At 54.4% G+C, this 22,458-nt stretch overlaps 1 protein-coding gene and 1 long non-coding RNA gene across 6 annotated transcripts in view; one reads left to right on the top strand and one right to left on the bottom strand.

Moving 5' to 3' along the window:
• RXRA (retinoid X receptor alpha) overlaps positions 1 to 22,458 on the bottom strand; it is a 77,890-nt gene that overhangs the window by 4,420 nt on the left and 51,012 nt on the right. For 3 of the 4 annotated variants that reach the window (XM_003642291.6, XM_046901862.1, XM_046901861.1), the window contains exons 2-9: positions 21,958 to 22,223; positions 18,204 to 18,354; positions 17,243 to 17,422; positions 10,485 to 10,654; positions 6,422 to 6,551; positions 3,996 to 4,128; positions 2,499 to 2,590; positions 1,537 to 1,642 (exon numbers count right to left, since the gene is read on the bottom strand). In XM_003642291.6, coding sequence (XP_003642339.2) covers positions 1,537 to 1,642; positions 2,499 to 2,590; positions 3,996 to 4,128; positions 6,422 to 6,551; positions 10,485 to 10,654; positions 17,243 to 17,422; positions 18,204 to 18,354; positions 21,958 to 22,223 — 1,228 coding nt within the window. Of the gene's footprint in view, positions 1 to 1,536; positions 1,643 to 2,498; positions 2,591 to 3,995; positions 4,129 to 6,421; positions 6,552 to 10,484; positions 10,655 to 17,242; positions 17,423 to 18,203; positions 18,355 to 21,957; positions 22,224 to 22,312; positions 22,335 to 22,458 lie in introns of those variants that run through there. The other variant, XM_015279790.3, reaches the window with a different exon arrangement.
• Positions 11,659 to 14,636, top strand: LOC107052216. 2 transcript variants are annotated; one of them, XR_001464525.4, is made up of 2 exons: positions 11,659 to 13,931; positions 14,218 to 14,636. It is a non-coding gene; the product is annotated as an uncharacterized LOC107052216 (long non-coding RNA). The 2 variants fall into 2 exon arrangements; XR_005840570.2 differs by having other exon boundaries at positions 13,831 to 14,110.

The raw sequence follows: 22,458 nt of genomic DNA, 5'->3' as shown, positions 1-22,458 counted from the left end.
AGGGAAAGCAGCTGAGGAACTGAAAGGGGTCCTGGGGGGGTCAGCACGACCACCCTGAGAGCCCCCACACTGCCCACCAGAGGGGAGAAAAGCCCTTTAACCGATTGGCTTTAATGCAGCACGGTCAGGGTTTCAGGACAGAGCCAGCCCAGAGAGAAGGGGAGCAGAAAACACACGCACAGAGCCAGGCACGAGCACAGCGATGTGATACACGCATGCACACTTCTCTTTCTCTTTTCCCTATTTTTTTTTTTCCTTTACTTTTTTTCTTTTGCTGAGCTGGCGAGAAGAGCGGGAGCAGAGCCAGGAAAAACAAATCAGCCCTACCATCCCATTCAGGAAGTTTCACTTTAAACCAAACCAGATGATGGCTGCAGCCCTTGGAGATGTTTAACTGTGAGCTCACCAACCCGCAGCACAGCGTGCCGAGGGGGGGACCAGCCCTGCTCCCTGCAGCACGCACAGCCCGTGCCCTCCTTGCAGAGCAGCAGGGAGCAGGCAATGCTCCACCACTTGCTTCCAGCCCCAGCTGGGGATCACAGTGTGCCAGGAGCACTCCGAGAGCATTCCCTTAGGGGTTGTGTAACCCCATGCTCACAGCCCAAGAGTTAACGCTGCTGAGCCCCTGGGGTTTATTGCAGTGGGTACTATGTTGGAGTAGGGCTGAATGCTGGCCCATGTGGGCAGCCCTACAGGTTTACCCCTAGAGGTTTTGGCAAATTGGGGTGTGCAGATGGCACAAGCAGGTCCCCACATCCATTCAAAGCCAGCAAACCAAGCTCCACGGTCCACACTGGTGCCAGCATGACGCCCACTGCAGACTCTGGATGCCTGTGCAAAGCTCAGAGTGCTTCCTACCGGGGGAGGACCTTTATACCCCACAACCCAACCACAGACACCACGAAGCCTCTTAACAATATGTCTTTTTTCATCTGCCAGCACATTGATATCCCAAAACCAGGTCCAATATACTGCCCACTGCATCCACTGCTGTAAGAGCATCCTCTCTCCAATCCACTCAGACCAGGAATGTAGGTGAGACACGAAGCCCAGCAGCTCAGGCCATGTTTCTCAGTGCTCTTTTTCTCAGCAGTGCTTTCAGTGCTCTGCTTGGTTTCTCAAATGACTGTCAGTCTCTTAACTGGTAGTTGCCAGCTTCAGGGCTGTAACTGGGAAAATGCACCCACTCAGCTCCAGAGCGGTCCAGGAAAGCACTCCTAATTCCCCCTCCCATTCCCAGCTGGATTGGGGGAGGCAGGGAGGAGAGAGGAGCTTCAATTGAGGCTTTCACTTCCCAGCAATGATGCTCATCTGCCACTGAAAATTAACTCCGTGTGCGTCTTGTTTCAGCTGTGGTTTGCTCTCCGTGGTTTCCAAAAGGGAAACGATACCCCTTACCCCTGTGGGCGTTCCAGCAGAGCCTGGGCTCCCCAGGACCGGTCCTGCTGGGCTGTGAGGCGATGCCTAGCAGGGGGACAATGACTTTCCTCCACTCCTAAGGGAGCAGTGCGGCAGGGCAGTGCAGCAGTGACTCACCTCCCGGGCTGGTCGGGATATTTGTGCTTGCAATACGCCTCCAGCGATGCGTACACCTTCTCCCGTAACGCCTCCACTTCAGCCGGGTTGGAGAGACCTTTTGAGTCTGAAGGGCGAGGGAAGGAGCATCAGTTGCCAGCCCTGAGATGAGCACAAGATCCCCCCATGCACCGTTTCACCACACTCCACATCCTAACCCAAACCATTCGGTTCATTCCAGTGGTCACAGACCCTCAGCAAAAGGTTTGAAGCCTTCCAGGCATCAGCTTGGGGCATTTCTCCCTCCAACACGGAGCCCTGCAGCAGGGCTGTAAGAAGAGCCCCTGCTCAGGGTCCCCATGATGTGACAAGGACCCGGATTCAGCAGGGACAAAGTCACTGTCCCCAAGCACACGCACGATGGGAACCTCTCCAGATTTGCCTTCTTTTACCAAATACGGCTAATCCCAAATTGCAGACAACAAATTGCTGGTGATTATAAGAAGGAAAAAAAAAAAAACACAAGTCAAGCTGAAAAACAAAACCAAGAGACAGCGCTGAACCCTGCTGAAAAGCCTGGCGTGGGATCAGGGAATGGGGACAATAATAATAACAACATGTTCTGACTTTGCCCTGATCCATACCTTTGTCTTTCTTAAAGACCTAGATCCACTTTTGCTCCTGTTTTGCACAATCCCTAAAGCACCAGAACTCTGTACAGCTGGGATGCTGATAATGGGGAGAAGGCGTGCATGGATCAAACCAAAGCTCCTCCAGAGAGAGAGAGGGGAAAATGCCTCTTGCAAAGGAGAGGCACTGGGGGCCACACATGGATCCAGACCCTGGCATGGGGCATGTCTGTAAGCTGTCCCTGCTGCACCATTCTCAGCAGTGCACACAGCGAATTGCAAGAGAGCTCTACGGGTAATAAAAGGAGCCCAAAGGACACAGCATCAGCCAGAAGAGGAGGTGGCTGTGCGTACCGGGGTTGAAGAGGACGATGGCTCGCAGGCAGCCCAGCTCTGTCTTGTCCATCTGCATGTCTCGCATCTTCGACACGAGTTCTGTCAGTACTCTGCAAAGGACACGAGAAGCACAGGCGTCAGCATGAACAAGAAACAGGAAATAAAGCAAAACAGGTGTCAGACCCAGAGAGAGGCGCATGTTAAATAAAGTCATGGGATAGGGCTCGTCTATACCAGGATGTGCCCTCATTTTCCTCCTGTACCAAAAATCGCCCGTCAGGAACATCAGCAGTTCCTGTGAGACAGAACAGAGATCAGCAGGACTGGCTCTGTGCATTCACTGTGGATTTGGCACCTGAGAAAGCTGCCTGAAAATAAAAAACAGTAACAATAATAATAAAAAAAAGGCAGGTATCTAAAAGCAATTTCCTCTGCTGGTAATTTTTACTGCTCCCTTTGCTCCTTCTGCAGGTGCCGGTCTTGAAATATTTTCCAGTGATTGCCCAGAATTTCCTGTTGGAGCCTGCAGTGAAGTCATGAGCTTGCACTTATGACCTCACAGGAAACAGATGATGTCACCCAGCACCGAAGAGCAATTTCCTCGCAAACTGAGAAAGCACCCCTGGTTTGGTTCCAAGTCAGTGCCTCAGGATGAGGCTGGGGCAGAGAAATCAGAATCATATCAGAGAATCACAGAACGGCCTGGGTTGAAAAGGCCCACAGTGCGCATCCAGTTCCAACCCCCTGCTATGTGCAGGGTCGCCAACCAGCAGCCCAGGCTGCCCAGAGCCACATCCAGCCTGGCCTTGAATGCCTGCAGGGATGGGGCATCCACAGCCTCCTTGGGCAACCTGTTCAGTGCGTCACCACCCTCTGGGTGAAAACTTCCTCCTCATACCCAACCTAAACCTCCCCTGTCTCAGTTGAAAACCATCCCCCCTTGTCCTATCACTATCCACCCTCGTAAATAGCCATTCCCCCTCCTGTTTATACGCTCCCTTCAAGTACTGGAAGGCCACAGTGAGGTCTCCCCGGAGCCTTCTCTTCTCTAAGCTAAACAAGCTCTGTTCCCTCAACCTTTCTTCATATCAGCCACAGTGTGAGCGATGCCCACAGCCATGCTGGGGGGCAAACAACCTGCATGCATTGCCCTAAAACATTTCCCCAAAGCACAATGACTGAAGAGCCACCGGGATGTCCCTGTGGAACCCACTGGGTATTTCTGGTGCTTTTTCACTGCGACAACAAAACCACGTCTCGGCCCAATTAGAAATGGAAAGGAAGCAGCAGCCCCCTCACAACACTGGGAGGCATCTGGACCCCACGGCAGAAGCATCGCTCTGCAATGGGCAGTGATCTCTGTGGCTATTTTGGCCTGCTGGGCTCTGCACACCGAGGAGCAGCGACGTGATGTGCCCAGAGGATGCACATAGGAGATGCTCCACCGGGGGACACGGAGCACAGGGACAGAGCCTGGAGCTCCCTTCATGCCGCCCACCCACTCCATTCTCCCACCTGTCAAAGATGGCCCCGACGCCGGCGCTGTGCGCGCTGTTGCGGTGCACGTGCAGCCCCGTGGCCAGCAGGATCCCATCCTTCACAGCTATGGAGCGGTGGGAGAAGGAGGCGATGAGGAGCTCATTCCACCCTGCAGAGAAAACAACAGGAAGGCTGTGGGTCAGAGCCATGCGTCCTCGTGGTGCAGGAACCAGCCGCATCACTGCCCTGGCACAGTGGATACAGTGCTGAGATGCATGGCTTCTGTAGCTCAGTATCTGCAGGAGCAACACTGCTCCATAGGCATCCCACATGGCCATGACCTTGCCTTGGAAACCAGCTTGAGATTTGTTACCAGAGAGGGATGGCTCCTCTACAACCCTCACGTGTGCCCGATTTACCCAGCCCAGACATCCGGAACACAGATTTGTACAGCAGGGCCAAGAATTCTCCATTTAATTTGGTTTTTCACCTTTTTTCTTTTCCTTTCCCAGGCTGGAAAAGCCATGCGAGTACATCTTCCACCTCCCCTCCTTCCACAGTAATGTGCCTTTTCTCATTGACTGCAATAAACACAAGGTCCACGAGTGCTGTGTTTACCTACAGCTGCAGTGATGGGTTGTGCCACTAGAAACGTTACCAGGGAATAAAGTTCACTGTTCCCTAAGTGGCCACAGGACGTTTCCACCCCAATCAAGGGACCATTTATTTGGTTACACACTGGGTGAGGTCTGGCACTTGCAGAGGGATTGCAACACTGAGAAAGCCAAGAATGGAGAGCCTGCAGGAAGCTGGAATGGACCTGGAGAGATGGTGACTCATGGAAAGGTGCTGTGGGCTCAGCCCTATAAAAGGAACCACAAGCAGGCTCCCCCTCTCAGCCCTATAAAACATTACTGCTGTCTCAGCCGTAGCAGGTTTGCCACAGAGGAAAGCCAGGAAAAACAGGCTGAAAAAAAGTTGGGTTTCCTCCCTCCAAAAAGCCCAAAGAGGGAAGATTTTAAATGATTCAGGACTGCGGAGGAAGGCTGCAGCCACCACCCAGCAGCGCTCCTCCATGCATGCCCCACTTAGTTTTGCCTCGGAGGATGCATGAGTGCACCTGATGGAGGCTCTTAGCTAAGTTTTAATACTTAAATATTTCATGGGCAGCTGTTCTCTCACCGCTCAACAATAGATAAAGCCACAGCTTAAAGGACTTGGGGGAGGTTATCTGAGGCCCCTGCAGAGATGCTGGGAGCGGGGAACCTGTGGGAGCTCCTCGTGCTCAGGAACCCATGACAAAAAACCCCATGATGGGGCCTGCAGCCCCCACCCTCCCCTCACCAACACAGAGACAGCGTCAGGTCAGAACATCTCCAGTTCAGCCTTCCTCAGCCTCCTTTTGACAAAAAGAAGCAATTGCAGGATCACAGAACGGTTGGAGTTGGAAGGGACCCTTAAAGGCCATCTGGTCCCACTCCCTGCAGTGATTAAGGACACCCACAGGGTGCTCAGAGCCCCTCCAGCCTGACTTCAGCTGTCTGCAGGGATGGGGCACCACCGCCCCTCTGGGCAACCCGTGCCGATGCCTCACCGCCCTTAGGATCTATTAGGATTCATGCATTTGGGCTACAATGCCAAGCGCATGCAGAGGAAAATACGGGAACATTAAAGCTACTGAGGTCTTTTCCTTTCCAATCCCAATTTCATCCTTCCCACTGAGTTTGTCGTTTGCTGGAAGGGGTTTCCCACATCCCACCAACAACTTGCCTGCCCCTTTGTTTCAGGGAGTAAAACTGCTGCGTTGACTCAAACCCTGCGCACCCACTTCTCTGACGACGGGAGCTATGTGAAGAGCTTCGTGCCTATAATGCACCCTCGCTGAGCCTGCTTGTAATTTCCTGCCCCTCCCCAGCCCTCGTGCAGGACCTGCCAGCAGCTGAGGCTTGAGTTTACTTGCTGGAAGAAGACCTCCTTCCCAGCTAACTGCCTGTAACCTCCCAGAGCCCCCGCTCTTCCAAACCCCCCGCAGCATAAGGAAATTTAAAATAAACCCAAAGAACTTCATTTTCATCTTGGTGGGTGGGAGAGGGAAGGCGATATATATTTTTTCTCCCCTGTCTGCTTTTAATTATCATCAAACATCGCAGCTCTATGACATTTCATACAGACCCAAACCCCCTTGTCTTTCCAGGCCCGGCTCAGGAGGATGCTGGCGCATCGTGCCCTTGATTTCCCGAGCATCTCGTTCATCACACACAAGGCTGGGCCATTTTTCAGCCCACTGGCAGCTGGTGCAATGTTCTGGATCCCATTCAGCAACACGTCCCTTGGGGCTTTTTCAATCCTAGTTAGCAACTGAACGATCTGAAGCTATTCCTCAGAAGCAGCTAAAGGCTCTCCAGTTGCCAGCACCCAAATCCCAGCGTGACCACGGAGGGATGCAGCGCATTGGGGCTCACCTGCTCGCAGCAGGATGACCTGGTCATCCAGGGGCAGCTCTGAGAAATGGGGGATCCTCTTGGCCCACTCCACCAAGGTGAAGAGCTGCTTGTCGGCCGCCTGGCAAATGTTCGTCACCGGGTCGTTGGGCTGCAAAGAGGAAATGGAAAGGTTTGGAGGAAGCAAGGAGAAAGGTGGGAGGAGGAGGGAAGGGGTTGCTGCCTGCTTGCCCCCCAGGTTTGGGAGCTCAATCTATGTGGGTATCACCTGCAGGGAGCCTGCAGTGTGCACATCCCCAGTGCTAGCACCTCCTCATTGCACCCCACAGCGTGGAGCGGGCATCCCAGTAAGGAGAAAAGCCCTCTCCTTTGAAATATTACCCAGTAACACAAACCATCTGCTCTCAAAGAGGACAGTCAGCCTAAACACACCAAATCCCTGTTTAAAGGAACTGCTAACAGCTCAAGTGGGTTTGTGATTAGGAATGGGAAGAGACCGTCTAACCCCGGCAAAGACAGACCCTGCCAGCACAAGTGTGTATATATGGTTTACCTCTCTGGACAGGGATGTATGAGCCCCTCCACATATCCCGCTGTAATCCCCACTGATACCTAGCAGCTTTGACTGTACAATTATTTTTCTTCCATGTCCTTAAAAGAACAGTTTCAAACTCAGAGGAGGAGTGTTTGCTGCACCTCCGGATTGCATGGGGCTGGGGCACGGGTTCTGTGCAGCCAAGGCAGGAGCTGCCCCATGCACAGATCTCTGCCCCACGGTGTGCTCCTTCCTTCTCTCCTTTTCACCTTCTTTCTGCCACCCACACTGCTGACTTCTCACTCTTCTGCTCATATTCCCTCGATGTTGTGGATTTTGAGGTACCTGCCTAGCACACTGTGGGACTCTCTGTATGCAGTGCATGCCCCTTACCCAGCTGCATGGAGCGAACAGGAGGTGGGCACGCCATAAGGGATGCATTTGGCCCCAGGGGATCGAAAGGGAAAAGGTCAGAGAATAAAACACTGTGGAAAGAACCCTTCCCTTGCTGACTGCAGAGCCGAGCAAGTGCTCACAAACCAAAGGGAGGTGCGAAATGCTGCTCTGAGAAAAGGAAAAAGCCCTACAATTCTGCCCAGAGCCATCCCTATGTTCCCCTGCCCGGATGGCTCTGCCGTCCCCTAGCAGCAAACATCACCTCTGTGTCTCAGTGGCCAACATCTCTCATCTCCAGGCTTAAAATAACCAGCATCTGGCAGGAGCAGGAGCACCCGCCTTCAAAGTATTCTCACCTGTTGCTCACAGAGATGGATGGGGACGGGCTGGCGCTCAGCACCACGGGTCAGGGGGGAGCATTATAGGAACGGCCCCCCAGCCCTGGTGGCTGCTCGAGAGAGCTTAGGCAATGCCCCATCCCTGGAGGTGCTCAAGACCAGAACGGATGGGGCTATGGGCAGCCTGATCTGGTCTGGGGCAAGCAGCCCATGGCATGGGATGGGGCTGGATGTGCTTTAAGGTGGTCCCTTCCAACCCAACTTCTGTGATTGTCATAACTCCCTGGGGAATGCCAGCACCCAGCTCCCGCAGGTTGCACGCACCACGGCTGCTCTGCAGGCAGCACAATCTGCCCTTGGCTTTTGGTGCTAATTCTGCCTCACATCGCGTTTCCTGGAACCACCACGGTGCTTCCTGGCAGAATCTTAATGCTGAGAAGCAGCTGAAGGCATCACCCCCCATGGGCCAGAGGGCTCCCCTCACCTCCAGGAAGGGCTCTGTGATGCAGTGCTCAGAACTGTCCCCGTGCATGGAAAGCAAATCCCCCCCTGTAGTAAATAGCAAGGGCACAGTGCCGGAGTGTGACAGAACGAAAGGACAGGAGGGCAACTGATCCTGCTGGAAAACCAGAGCCTGGAGGCATCTTCTAGAAAATGGTGACTTGAAACCAGCTGCTAAAGGCCGATTGAGAACTCATGGGGGATAAAACCTCTCAGTTACAGGCTTTGCCTTTCAGCAGTCAGGAGCCCATCCAAGGTAGTGCTGAGGCTGCCAGGGTGCAGGGGCAGAGGCAAAGCCACCCCTCCCCACCATGGGCTTCATACCACGACTGCACCCACCTCCCCTGGTGCTAACCAAAGTGCTGGGACAGAGCCAAGCGTTCCCCCCACTGCCCTCCCCTTCAATCAGCTCCGAGAGCTGTGCCGAAGCCCTATGGCTGGAGGATAAAACCACTGCCAGGCTGCAAAGCAAAGGTACCTCTGCTCCCACAGCCACCAGGGGACAGCGGCAGGAAGGTGACAGCCACAAGCATGAGAGCACCCAGCAGTGTCACCTGGGTGCTGCCCCTCCAGCAGTGCTCAGAGATGTGCCAAAGTGCGAGGCACAAACACAGGGACCCAACCTGCCTTGCTGAAGGCAACAGCTTGCATGCATCTATTAAGGACTGAATTTGTGCCTCCGTGTCACAGTGGAGCACAGGAGGAGGGTGACACCTCCATCCCCCCCCACCATCACCACGCTGCTGATCTCATACAGCCACTAAACCTGCTACAAATGTCACCTCATCGGCAGAAGCCCGACAAACAACAGGGCATTTCAACAAGCCTCCTGCTTCTATTTAGATGCAACACACATCCTTGTTCACAGTAATGCGTGTTGAATTATGCAGGAACCGGCTTTCAATTTGCTACAAGAGGCTGAGGAGACGCAGTGCCAGACGAACCCATTTATTTCACCTTGCTCTCTGGGGTTTGTTTTCAAGCCAGCACAATGCTGTCTCCAACTCCCCTCAAGTATTTCCACTCCTGAGAGCTCTCCCAGCCCCTTGCTGGCCATGGCAGCGCTGCTCCCTGCAGCCAAGCTCCTGGCTATGGGGCAGCAGTGCCATGCTCAAGGAGCTTCTGAAGAGTTTCACTTAGGAATCAGCTAAGCAAGATGCTTTATGCTTCACTTAGCAAGCCACAAAGCACCCTTGTAGGTTAAGGCTAAAGAGAGCATCCCGTGGGCCCCTAACAATCTCCTGCCAAACCCTGCCAGATTAGGTCCTCACATGCAGAGCAATAATAGATGCAAAAGGATGTTTCAGCACACGTTCCTGCTGTCCTGGCTGAGGCAGCTGTGTGCTCCAGAGCTCCAGCTGGAGCCTAAAGGAGGTCTGGACAGCCAGGAGGTGCCCTACAGTTAGAAGAACATTGCTTTCATGGGAACTGAGGGTACTGAGGAATCAGCACTGCATCCCAACTGCTGGGTCATGAGTGCAGCTCTGCAATAAGGCTCTTTTCAAGGGCTCGGTGCTAGAAACCAAATTCCAGAGGATAGGTTGGCTCTCACATTTGGAGGCAGCTGTTTTGCAGTGAGGCTTTCTGAAAGCAAGGATGCTGATAAGGGAATTTTCTAAGAAAAAGCACCCAGACAGTTTCCCTCTGACAGCTCCTCACTCTCTACTCTCCTCCTGCCAGCTCTCTCCTGTTTGCACAAGGCCCTGTGAGAGCCCTGCTGCTTCCAGCAGGCCCTGCTATAATGCAGGCTTCCAATGGGAAAGGGACTGTGAGAGCCAACTTCTACAGCCTTCCCCTTCTCACAGCCTCCCAGCTGCGTAATTCAGCGCCCAAAAAGTCCCGCCCCAATTCTACAGCTCTTATCTCTTTGCACTTCAGCCACAAAGCTCTGTTTACTGCCTTGATTGGACTACGAGCTCTTCAGAGCATGGAGTGCCTTCCTGCTTTTAGCACTAATGGCTGTTAACTAAAACAAAATCTCCGTGAGCCCTTCTAATTACACCTTGCAGTGTCTGTTCCTCTCTGCAGCTGTGGATGGAGCACCATTCTCTATGGCCGCCAGGCAGCAGAGCACCAGTGCTACTGGTTGCACTGGGCAGAGGGGTTTGCTTTCCTCGGGCTTTCACCTGAGCTCACCTAGCAGCTGCAGTGCTGAGCTCCGGTTCCCACAGGCTAACCTTGCCCTGACCCAAATACAGGCTGGCTGCTGGGTTACTGCCATGCCAACACCAAGCCCCAGCTCCCTGCTGTGTCCCCGTGCAGGGACAGCAGGACCAAGGGATGGGGCAGCAGGACCAAGGGACAGGTGCCTCACCGAGCTCGGCGTCAGGCCCATGTTTGCCTCAATGTACGTCTCTGTCTTTGGCTCCACAGCGAGTTCTGCTTCCAGGATCTTCTCCACGGGCATGTCCTCGTTGGCGCTACTTGTGGACTCCACCTCGTTCTCGTTGCGGTCCTTCCCCCGCTGCCTCTCCTCCTGCACAGCTGCGGAGGGGAAGAAAGGGACAGCATCAGCCCAGGGCTCCTGACTGCGGCGCCAGGGGTGAGCTGGGACCCCGGAGCTGCACGGAGCCTTGGACACCTTCAGCATCCCTACGAGCTGCAGAGCACACACACACCTGCTGCCTTGCTCTCCAACCTGAGCTTGCCAGCAGCATGCTCAGTGGGTGCGAGGAACGGATGGGCGCTGCTGCAGGGGGAGAAAACGAGGAGGTGAAGGGACAGCAGTGGGGAATCCTAAAGAAAAGAGAAATGGGTCACTTTCACAGCTAAGTCTAAAGTCAGACCGTCTCCTGAAGCTGCTGGTGTTGGATTCCCACGGAGGCCCCTGGAGCAGCAGTGGGGGCTGTGCCATCACGCGCCGCTTGCAAAGCAGGACCCAGCCCTCAGCTCTGACCAGACAGGAGAGACCTGCCCCAGGTCCCATGCAGGAGAAGCAACCTAGCCAGAAGCATGTCACATGCTGATGAGTCAATGTCTGAAGAGTACACAGATGAAAAAAAAAAAAAAACGCTCGTTAGATGCTAATAGCATTATTATTAATCATCTCCTTTTGAAGCTGGCACAAAGCTGTCGCTAAACCTGGAAAGCAGCTTCATGCAGACAGTTACACAGGTAACTATCTCTGTCTCAATCACAGTGCTGCATGCCCTAAATCCACCGTTCCCACAGGAAACAGCTCGAGCAACAGGAGCTGCCACCATGAGAGACCACGGCCTGAACCTCTCCCCAGCTCTTTGTTCAGGGCTGAATGAGGTGCTCAGCCACGCCGAAGCCTGCTATTTATTAACAATTACCTGGACACTTCCCCCTTTGCTGAATCTGAACCTGGCTGTGTGATGTGAGGAGCAGCAGCAGGGGCACAGGCGTTGCAGCAGTGAAACCAGAGCTGTCTGCAGCACAATCAGACCCTTCAGGCTGCTGAACCAACTCCACCCCAAGTGCAAAAAAAAAAAATACAAGCCAGAATATAAAACTTCTTCCTTAACAACAGGAAATTAAAGCACGTGCTATCCTATATGGACACTGCTCCTATTAACGCCAGCCCAGTTTGCAGTGCCCTCCTGCTGCCCAGCTCTGCAGCCCTGCATGCCAACAGGACGTTTCGTTTGCTGGCTGAAAGCTCTCCTGCAAAAAGCAAGAGGTTATTTTTGCAAGCTGCTTTTAATCGTACAGGCTGCAGAGGCTCCTGAGGTTCACAGAGTGTTTTCTGCCTGGCTGCCCAGGGCCAGGTAGGCTGCTGCTGTTAACACTCAGGTTTGTGCAGTGCCTTTTGTCCATCTGGACCTCGTCTGGTTCTGATTCCTCCCTGTACTTTCCCAGACTAACATCAAACCTGCTTAAATCTCTCGTTCCCATACGTTCTTTTCTCGACCCAAATTCCCCCCGGTGACACAACCAACATGTATCTAAGAGGAAACAACCACGTTCAGCTCTGGAGAATGCTTCTGCTCCCATCTGACACGTGCTGCTGTGCAGATGGACAAGAACAGGGCATGCAGCTCAGGGACCTGGAGGTCTCAGGACCATTCCCAGCCACGCTGACGTCTGTGGCCATAGCACAGCACTCGCTCAGCACTAAGAGCAGGAGGTGAAGCAGGATTTCTGCTCGCCACGCCTCAGGAACACTCCTGTGATGAAGAGCATCTGCCCCAACCCCGTCTGACGGCTGTGCCAATGCTTTTCTTTTTCTTCAAGGAGACTCATATGGCTGAGAGGGCTTTTCTTCCTAGTGTGATTTCAACAGAAGGGAAGGACTTAAAACTTGCAATCCACTTGAGGAGGAAAAAAAGATATTGCAGTCAGAGCCTCGCCTCCTTCAGCTATGTCTCAGCCGTGCCAAAGACAGAAGCCTGTGTTTTCCATGGCACCTGATGAAGATGTGCTCGTGTTATTCCACTTGATTTGGCTTCTTCTTGCCTAAGGCTGCTTGCTGTCGCTTTGCATCCCGTGATCCCAAGCCCATCTGCACTTCCCCAGGACAAGCACAGCAGTGTATGTGCTCAGACCACTTCTTGGCAGCTTCTCTGAAAGCACCAAAATGCCTCATCCCGTGGATTGCAGACAGCACTGAGCTGCCCAGCTCCGAGGGCTCGTGTGCCAAAAGTGCAGGATCCATCCACTGCCAGCATGCACACCAACATGGGATGTGCCGCCTTCACCGCTGCTGCAACATCTCACGGCTACAGAAGTGGGTTTGAGAGCAAAGAAAGAACTTGCAGCTGCTGGGAGAGCACGAGTGCATCGCTGAGGCTTTAGGAGGACAAGGAATGTCAGGTTGCCAACACTGCATCCAAACCTCATGCCCAGCTCTGCACAGCTCCTGCTCTCCAGCCGTGGGAACACCCCAGCATCCAACCCTCTGCCACAAACTTCCTTTTCAAGCCCTCACCTCGCCAAGAGAGACCCAACGCTGTGATCTGCAGGCTAATGAGCCCGGAGAAAGATTTCAAATGCATGCTGTGTGTTTAAAGCCTGGTTGGAGACGCAAACAAAAATCAGCTTGGTGTTTCCGACACTGAGTCAGCGATGGTTTCCTAAGGGCTCAGATCTGTGCATGGGGAGCAGGGCGGGCTGTGTGCATGGCCATGGATTGCCACCAGGCAGCAGCCGGCTGAGGTGTCACCAGCAGCAGTGCCATGGCGTGTCTGCACGCTCGGTGAGGGCTCGGTGCCTTGTAATTACTGCTTACCCTGAGTTGATACAGATGTGCACTTCTTTCCAGGATAAAAATCCATCCTTCCAGGAACAATATTGCGGACTAACCGGCTGGGCTCTGTTTCTTCCCTTGAAGGAGAATAATTCCCCAGAACTTGACCCATTGACCACTGACCCAATGGGATCTTCTCTGGGATCAGATGCCACACGTGGGCTCTGCAGAGCAGGCACCTTGTTTAACCCATCCCTGGGCAGAGTGAAAGCCACAGCCAACGATGGACAGAATAGACACATGAAGGTGGTGACGCACTGAACAGGTTGCCCAAGGAGGCTGTGGATGCCCCATCCCTGGAGGCATTCAAGGCCAGGCTGGATGTGGCTCTGGGCAGCCTGGGCTGCTGGTTGGCAGCCCTGCACACAGCAGGGGGTTGGAACTGATGAGCATTGTGGTCCTTTTCAACCCAGGCCATTCTATGATTCTATGACAATGGCCCCTTCCAACCCACTGCAATTGGGGTGGCTCTGTGGACATCACTGTGGCACTGGGAGATGACACTGCCCTCCACCACGCTTTGGGATGCCCTCTGGAGACCCAGAGGCTCTGGTGGGTTTGTCTGCATGGGTTTGTCATAGCCTACGGCACGTGGCTGTTTATTTACCAGGTGCTCGGGGAGGGTTTACTGGGGATTCCCATTTCACCAGTGGTGGAATTTATTGGGCCCTGCTGCCTGTTTTTTATGATGCTACATCTTAGCTGTGCATCTTGAAGTGCTTATTCCTCAGGTAACCATTTGCAGTCAAAGTGCTGCCATAGGAAACCAGTCCTGAGCACATTTCTTCTGCTTTGCCCTCACGCAGCCGTGCTTCCTTTTTCCCCCCCTATGTCGTAGCTTCTTATTACCACGAACAAACTCAAAGGCTGTGATGCAGGAAATCAACGGCGCTGTTTTCTTCCACCTTTCAACTGAATCCCACGTTTGGTTATTTCTTAAGATGGGCAAAACTCTGCTGCGACGCCACGAACGTAACGTCAGGGAAATGGAGTGTTAAAAAGTGGACTGAAGCACTTGCATGAAATCAATCCGTGCAGGGAATGGCTTTGGAAGACCGAACTCTCGAGGTCACTCCACTCTCAGAACCTGACCACAGCACTGCCAAAGCAATGAGAGACGAGCACAAACCAAACCCTTATCCTCAACCTCGGAGCATTCTCCAAAACAACAAACAAACCCAGCATCACTTAACCAGCTGGTTTAAAGAGCAGCTCTTTAAAAGGATAGAAGAAACAAGCTCATTAAGCTGAAAAGCATTTTCCGTTCCAAAATTACTCCTAAAAATAACTGTGCTCTTGAACTCTGCCCCTTCTCTGGGCTGTGGCCACTTGCCTGGCTCTGCATTTGCTCAGAGCAGGGAGATGGAGACCCAATTCCTGCTCTTTCTCCCCATATTCCTGCTCCTGTTCACCCTGAGGATGTCAGGGCACAGGGATGGTTCTGTCCTATGGCAAGCAAGCTGTGAATGGGGCCAGGCCATGGTGTGACACCCAGGGAGCAGTGCCAGGGGGCAGATTTCTGTCTCCAGGTGTGCTGAAGGTTCCCTGGTGGACACACACCAGCACCCATCCCACCAGGTACTATCACACGTGCAATTAGTGAGGCCTGCAATTAACAAAGCTGCCTGGAGACAAGGACGAGGCAGAGGGATGGGGTGGGTTGTGCTGTGCCCCCACGGTGGCTCAGAGGGAGTATGGGAAAGGGCTCCTGGATAGCATTTCCTGCTGGTGGCAATGCAGGGCTGGGGCTCTGTACGGCAATCTGCAGCCACACAGGGACCCCAGGGCACCCCACAGCCAACCCCTCCTACTGGCACTGCACCTAACTAACTCACTTTCCACTTTTTCCCCTTGAAATAGAAAGCTGCTGGCACAGAGAAGCTCTAAAGCTGTTTCGTGAACCAAGACTCACCTCAGACCCTAATGAGTGCCAGACCAACCAGAGTCACACCTGTGGATGCAGAGTGCTACCCCCACAACAACAGTCCTTGCATTAGTCAAGGTCCCTGCTGGTAACCTGAATTTTGTTGTATTCTCTGGGAGACAGCACAGAAATCAAAGGCTCACACAGCTGGCAGTAATTCACAGTGGGAAAACGCTCCTGGCTGCTTATTTATCAGAGCCTCAATACCCCCAGAACCCATAGGGCTCATACAGCATCAGGATGTGCTGTAATGTTTTTTCACAGGGAGCAGCCAGAGATGCATGCTGCAGAAGGAATCCTTTCCCTGCATTAAGCCTGGACCCCCAGACCTGGCTGCTAAAGCCTCCACCCAAACAGCCCCCTCTGTCCTGCCCCTTCCCAGCACCAGGGTGTAGAGCAGTCACTGGAGAACCACTGAACAGCATCTCCTTACTACTTAACGTAGAGTGTTTTGCCATCCTTCCACGGCATACAAACACATGTGGGCTACAGGAGAGATGCTTCTCAGCAGGAGCCTGCTCTGCATTTATGGGGCTATAAATTAGGTCTCCAGAGTAAGGTATTTTGTGAGGAAATGAGGCCCATTACCCCAGTTCTGTTACTTAAAAGAGGTAACAGTTTACACCGGAGGATAACAGCCAGCTTTCTTCTAAGCAAGCACTGAGGGCAAAAGGAACCACTGTGCAGGATGCAGCCCAGAGCTGCTCCCAGAAGAGGTGCTGTGGGGACAACTATGGCCAAGGCTCGGGGCTGGCAATAGGGAAGGACAGCAGCAGTGGGATGGATGCAATGGGACGGAGACCGTCTGCTGGCAAATCAGACGCATCAGCACTGAAGTGCTGCTCAAAACCAAAGATTGGAGAGCTCCAGCTCCAGGTGTGTGCCACAGCAGTGGGACACTCTGCACTGCCAGCAGCCACTGCACTGCCAGGCTTAGTGCTACCTGGGGAGCAGGGCACCGAGCCCAGCTCTGCCTGCATGGGGGATCACACCCTGTGCACCAGCAAAGCCCTCCCCGTGCCGTGCCAGCACCGCCTGAGCACGCTTGGAGAGTTAAGAAGCTCCCATCTGTCACACTTTTAAATAATTGGCTGATCGTTATGAATTCATTTGCTATTCACTGCGATAATGTTAATCAAGATGAATTAATAGAGCCCTCGCACTGTACGCACACTCCCCGGGGAATTCCACCACCGTTTAGAGATTAATTAATAGAGCTGTAACTCCAGCGGTGCTGCCCGTGCAATTGCTGCTGGTGGTGGGCACGGAGCAGTACCCGATCACAGGATATGACTGCTCACAAACCAAGGGGATGGAGAGCCCAAGGGGATGGAGAGCCCACTCCCCCAAACCACACTCAAATGAGGTCTCTGCTCACAGCTGCACCCAGCGCAGCCACCTCCATGGCGCAACCCACGGCTGCTTGCACCAGAAAGCTCCAAAGTTTCCAAGCACCAAAGTTCTGCAGGACCAGGGAGGGCACCCCAAGGGCTTCCCAGAGAGATGCCAGCAGGGAAAGGGCTCTGCCTGCCCCAGTGAGGGTGTAAGGGGAGAAGGCAGAGGAGACCTGAGCAGCACCGCAGGGTCACTTTCCCATCGTGCCTGCTAAAAGCCCATTCTGCCAGCAGTTTCAGAGAGATGCAGTCAGCATTTAAAAAGAGCACTTCAAAGAGGCTCTGCCAGGGAGTTTTAGATCCTTCATTTAAATTCCAGTAAGGGGAAGGGATATCTTTTTACAAGACTGAATTTCTTCTTTCTTCCCAATAAGAAAAAAAAAACCAAAACCAGCCAGCACTGCCAGGGAACGCTCCTGGGTCAGCACAACCCCAGCTGTAGGCAGACGGGGCACACCATGTGCCTGACAGCCCCGTGTGTCACCCCAAGCACACGGCCAGGTGCCCACAGGACACACAGCACCCCAGGGTGCTCAGTGCCTTACCTTCCCTCTTCATCCCCATGGCAAGACACTTCTGGTAGCGGCAGTACTGGCAGCGGTTGCGCTGGCGCTTGTCGATCAAGCAGTCCTTGTTGTCACGGCAGGTGTAGGTCAGGTCCTTCCTCACCGTGCGTTTGAAGAAGCCTTTGCAGCCCTCGCAGCTGTACACCCCATAATGTTTACCTGCAGATGGGTGAAAGGGCTCAGCGAGGGCGCTGGGTGCCCACAGATCCTTCGCGTGGACCTGCAGTTCCTCTCGAAGGGCCCTCCCAACCCAAAGCCGTTCCATGATCCTTCCCAGGGCAGCATTTGGGAGAGGCAGAGGCTCCTCGGAGCATCAGCAAGGAAAGCTTTGCCTTCACTGATCTCCATAACACCAGGATGCCCTATGAGGGCTACAAACTGTCCCAACCACCACTGGTTATCCATGCAGCAAGACTGGGGGTACCTCGCCATGACCCTCCCCAGCCCAATAGGATGAGCAGGAGGCATCCCCCAGGACCACAAAACCTACACAGCAGGGCACTAACAGAGCTGAAAGCTTTTAAAGCAGCGTAAGAATAAAGGGAATTAGCACATCTTTATCTCCCACCAGTGGAGAGACTCCACCAAGCACATCTTTTTATCTGGTGCTATGTGATGAGCCCAGCCATGGATCAAAGGATGCAGAGAGAGGGACACTCAGCTAATGGCTGGTCCTCCCTGCGGGGGGCTGGGGATAAAGCACAGGATTGGCTCTACCAAGGAGCTGCCCCAACTGTTTACTTCTCTGGTTACCATTAGGGCAGTGTGAAGGATGGGGAGGTCAAACAGCTGAGCTGAGCACATCTCACCTGGGAGAAAGCAAGCCTGGAGAGGCTTTCCCTTTCCCATGGGGCACTATTGTCCCTAAGCAGGAGGATGGTGCTAAGCTCCTATATGCCTTGGCACTCACTGTTAACATGCAGTGCAGGAGGAGCCTTACCTGAAGATCTGTCCCCGCAGATGGCACATATGTGCTTGGTGAAGGAGGCCATTGTTCCTGAGGGATGTGCTGGCACTTTGAGGACTCCATTGAGCCCCAGGGGTGGCTTGATGTCTTCTGAGCTGCTGACGGGGTTCATGGGTGAGTTGAGCTGCAAGAACACAAGCAGGGAGCACATGGGATTGGGTACAGGCAGGAAAATGTATGGAGTAGGGGACAAGCAGCTTAAAACCCACAGTGCTGAGCCCAGAGGAGGATGTGGGCACCTGAGCCCAATGGTCAGGGAGCCAGGTACAACAAGGCCTGGCTTTGCAGAGCTGCAGGTGTGGGATGCTTCCCTGCCATTCACAGCCTTCAGCAGAGCCCAAAAGAATTGGGAAACAAAGCAAAGAAAGTTGGAACAGAGGGGCTGGCATGGCCCCGTCAGCAGCTCTGGGATTTCACTGCAACATTCCTGACTTGATTTCCTCATTCCTGGCAGGACAGGACGGTGCTCCCGTCCTGCACAGAGGGAAACTGAGGCACGGAGCTCTGAGACAAGCTCAGTCCTGGCAGTGGAAACAAGCTCACAGCAGCCTGTGCTCTGCTACCCCGCCCATGGCTGCAGAGCCCAAATAACCCATTGAAGTGTGAAGGAAAGGTGTGAGGACAGAGCTGTAGCCCTGGCCTGCAGGTTGCAGGCTGCTGGCCCCATTGCAGCAGCCATCCACGCCTTCAGGGCCTCAGGGATTTTCTCTGCAACATGATTTTATGCTCAATGTCATCAGAAAGACCCCTCTGCAAAATGCTCTGTGCTGGTGTCACTGTGCCCTCCCGCACAGTCCCATCGAGAGGGGACAGGGATGCAGGAGGGACCCCATGGGGACCAAAGCCCAGCCCAGGGCAGGTATTATGGGGCTCTGTATGGACAGCCACGCTTCTGCAGCTCCTCCCAACTGCTAAAACCAAGCGGGACAGACAGGATTTGTGTCTTGGCTTGTTGTCTTTCTCTTCCTTAATAGAGACACTGGGCAATTACACTTGTCACAGATGAATTCAGGGAAGTCCCGGGGCTCGTGTTCTGTCCATTAGAAGACCACAGCCACTCCTCTGCCTTTCAAGCATCTGAGCTGGTGGGAATACTTGGCAGGCAGAGGGCTGATAACCACAGCACACAGAGAGGCAAACCCAACCAGGTGAGCAGGGATGCAGCAGGAGCATCCCTTGGGGATGTGACGCAGCACCAGGGAGAAAGGCATGAGCCACACAGTGCTGCACAGCACACGGCTTTGAGGTCACCGGCTCTAGCAGCACCCCCAGAATACTTCTTGGAGCCAATCACCAAGGTGGGGCAGAGGACTTCAGATATCTGCTAAAATAAGCTTTTCACCACCAAGCACCCGCAGCCCCCAAACTCCACGTGAGAAGCACGTGAGCATCCTCCTTCTGGAGGGTACCAGGACATGGGGTGCCACTGCCCCCACGACTCAGCCCTGCTGGAGCTGAGTCAGCCCCAGGATGGGAGAAGTCACCAGTTCCTTCTGCAGCCCCAGCCCCACGTGTGCTATGAGGTTCCCACACCGCCCTGGCGCCAGCCCCACTCCTTCCCCCTATGGCTGGCCTAGAGCCGGGAGCATGTGCCATGGGAGCGCACCCAGCACAGCACGGAGCAGGGACACAGAACTGCTGCTCTGCTTCCCCAATGACGTGGCAGCCCCATGAGCCGGGACTCCTCGGCTCCTCTCTTTTCCCTTTTTAGTTCATTGCCCGAGGGATCAAATCCCCTTTGGTCTAATGGCAACCAGAGCTTTCCTCTTTTTCCATCTATAACGTGCCCAGACCCACAAAGCATCGTGTAAAGGCTCTGGAAGCACCTAATCCTGCTCCTGATCCATGCCCCCGGACACCCCCAGCTGCTGCCAGCAATGCCTGGGGCAGCACAGAGCAGGAGGGAGGAAGAAGCCTCCAGCATTGGAAGTCCATCCCTTCCATCTCTTACAGAAAATTACGCTTTTCTTGTTTTCCCAGCAATTTTAGGTAAGAGGGCTTAAACATGCACTAAATCCCAGCAAACGGCCCTCTGGTCAGGCTGGGACTTTACTCACACTGCTCGGGCTCTCTGCCAGCTCATGCCCAGCTCAGTGTTTGTGCCCCCTCCCCACGGGGTCCCCAGCGGCCCCCTGGGAGCCGAGCTGAGTCTGCAGGCTGCGTGAGATCCCAGGCAGGAGGAGATGCTCGAGGTCAGGGCTGATGTCTTTTGGCAAAGCTCGGGCTGGGAGGAGCTGGGTCAGAGCTTGCATGGGAAGAAACAGCAGAGTGAACGCAGCCGGGATTTTGGGAGCTGACATCTCCGTCCCACCCCGGCGCGGCCGCCCCACACCCTTCTGCTCTGTTGCCTTTCCAGAGGCAATGAGGCATGGCCTGATGGCAAGTGGCATCTGCCATCTGATGCAAACCACCTTCCATCAGGGCGATCCCCACCCGGCGGCTGGGGCCGCACGCCTCATTACCCCCGGCGCTTCGCCGGCCGGTGCACGATGGGGGGACTGCACTCCCTCCTCTTCTTCCTCCTCCTCCTGCGCTCCTATGCAGGCCCAGGTAGGTGCCTGCTGCAGGGCCAGGGCCCTAATGCGCCCAGACAGGGGACAGATGGCAGGAGCCATTAGGCTGGAAACCTCCTCGCCATCTCCTGGAGGAAAACCACTTAAGACACGTCCGTGTGCGAGCGGTGGTGCCGGCACTGTGCCGCCAGGGCTGGGAGACGCCGTGCCGCCAGCTCGCTCCCCAGCACCATCTGACCACGCTCTCGGTTCCCGTTTTTGCCCTGTGGTTGGGTTTTATTTCGGTTCCTTCAGCTCCTACACCGCATTGTGCCTAGCAGCAGTTTCCTCGTTCCCTCCCCCCCCTGCTGGCGGCTCACCCCCACTTTGCTTCCCACTCCTTCCCCACCACTTCAGAGCTGGCACTGCCCATTCCAAGGCACTATTTCAGTTCCCCTTCCCTTTGCCATGGGATAGGAGGCGGCACAGAGAGCTCCCCATGAACCTACAGGAGCAGTGGCAATCCCTACCGCTGCCTCTCCCATTGCCTCTCCATCGGGGATGGCTGACGGCGCCCACACGGCACGTCCCTCCCCAGCCAGGGCAAAAAGACCCCGTTATTGCTGGAAATAAATCAGGCCAATATTTAAAAATAAAGGTGCTGGCAGGTGCTTGACTCCCAGTGAGGGCTTGGGATAAATAAACCGGCACTGAGTGGCAGGTGGTAGCCAATTCCTTAATCTGCCCTTTTACTAAACATATATCGTGCAAGCAGCCAGCAACAGGTGGCAGGGGCTGGCCAGCTCTCCCCGATCTTGCTATTTTTAAAAAGAGCTTATCTCTTGCTGGTTGGAGTTTTTTTTTACATAATCTTCAGCAAACCAATACCAGTTCCTCCCTCTGCAAAGGGAAAGAGGGGCAGTGGGCAGGGAGGGGACAGCTGATGGACGGCTGTGGTCCCACTCTGCGCCCCAGCGGTCCCCCGTATGACGCCGGAGCAGCAGGAAGCCTCGGGCTTCATTTCCCCCTTCGGGTTCTGCTTTTTGCCACCCTGTGGCGCCTGCCTACGTCTCCGTGCTGTCTGCAATGGGGTTTTGCTCCCTGTGCTATCTGCAGTGGGGTTTCGCTCCTCAGAACCTGGCAGAGCATAACCAGAAGTGGGTCCGGATCGAACCCCAAAACCACGGCTCTGTCCCATCAAAGCAGCAGCGACATCCCTGCCGCCCTCCCCTCACCTGTGGGCTGCTGGTGCCGAATCCCAGGCTGGGCGTGGAGGGGACAGACATCGAGTGTGGGCCCATGGGGGAGCTGATGACGGAGAAGGGTGGCCCCATGCCATTGATGGGTGAGCTCAGGGTGCTGATGGGTGAGTGCAGCTGGCCCGGGGAGCCCAGCGAGGAGCCGATGCCCGGCCCGATGGACGGGTGCAGGGATGGGGTGGCCATGGGGCCTCGGCTCGTCGGGGAGTTCAGGGATGTGGAATTGACTTGGTTTGAGAAATCTGGAAGAGAGAAAAAAAAAGACAAAAGGGTTGAGTCTCATCTGGTATGGCAGCCAGACCTTCAGAGGCTGCTTTTCAACACCCCCAACCTCCTGATGCATTCTCCTCCATCAGCACCGCTTCCGAAATCCCCTTTTGTTTTGGGTCCTTTTGGTGTAGGACCCAAAAATCACCAATGCAGACAGTTTTCCAACTCCAGAGCTGTCAACTGCCCTCCTCCCTCCTTCACCCCCTG

This window comes from Gallus gallus, chromosome 17 (genome assembly GCF_016699485.2).
Source record: "Gallus gallus isolate bGalGal1 chromosome 17, bGalGal1.mat.broiler.GRCg7b, whole genome shotgun sequence".
Classification (NCBI taxonomy): domain Eukaryota; kingdom Metazoa; phylum Chordata; class Aves; order Galliformes; family Phasianidae; genus Gallus; species Gallus gallus.
The sequence above is the reverse complement of the archived record's forward strand: the minus strand, read 5'-3'. Positions and strand labels throughout refer to the sequence as shown.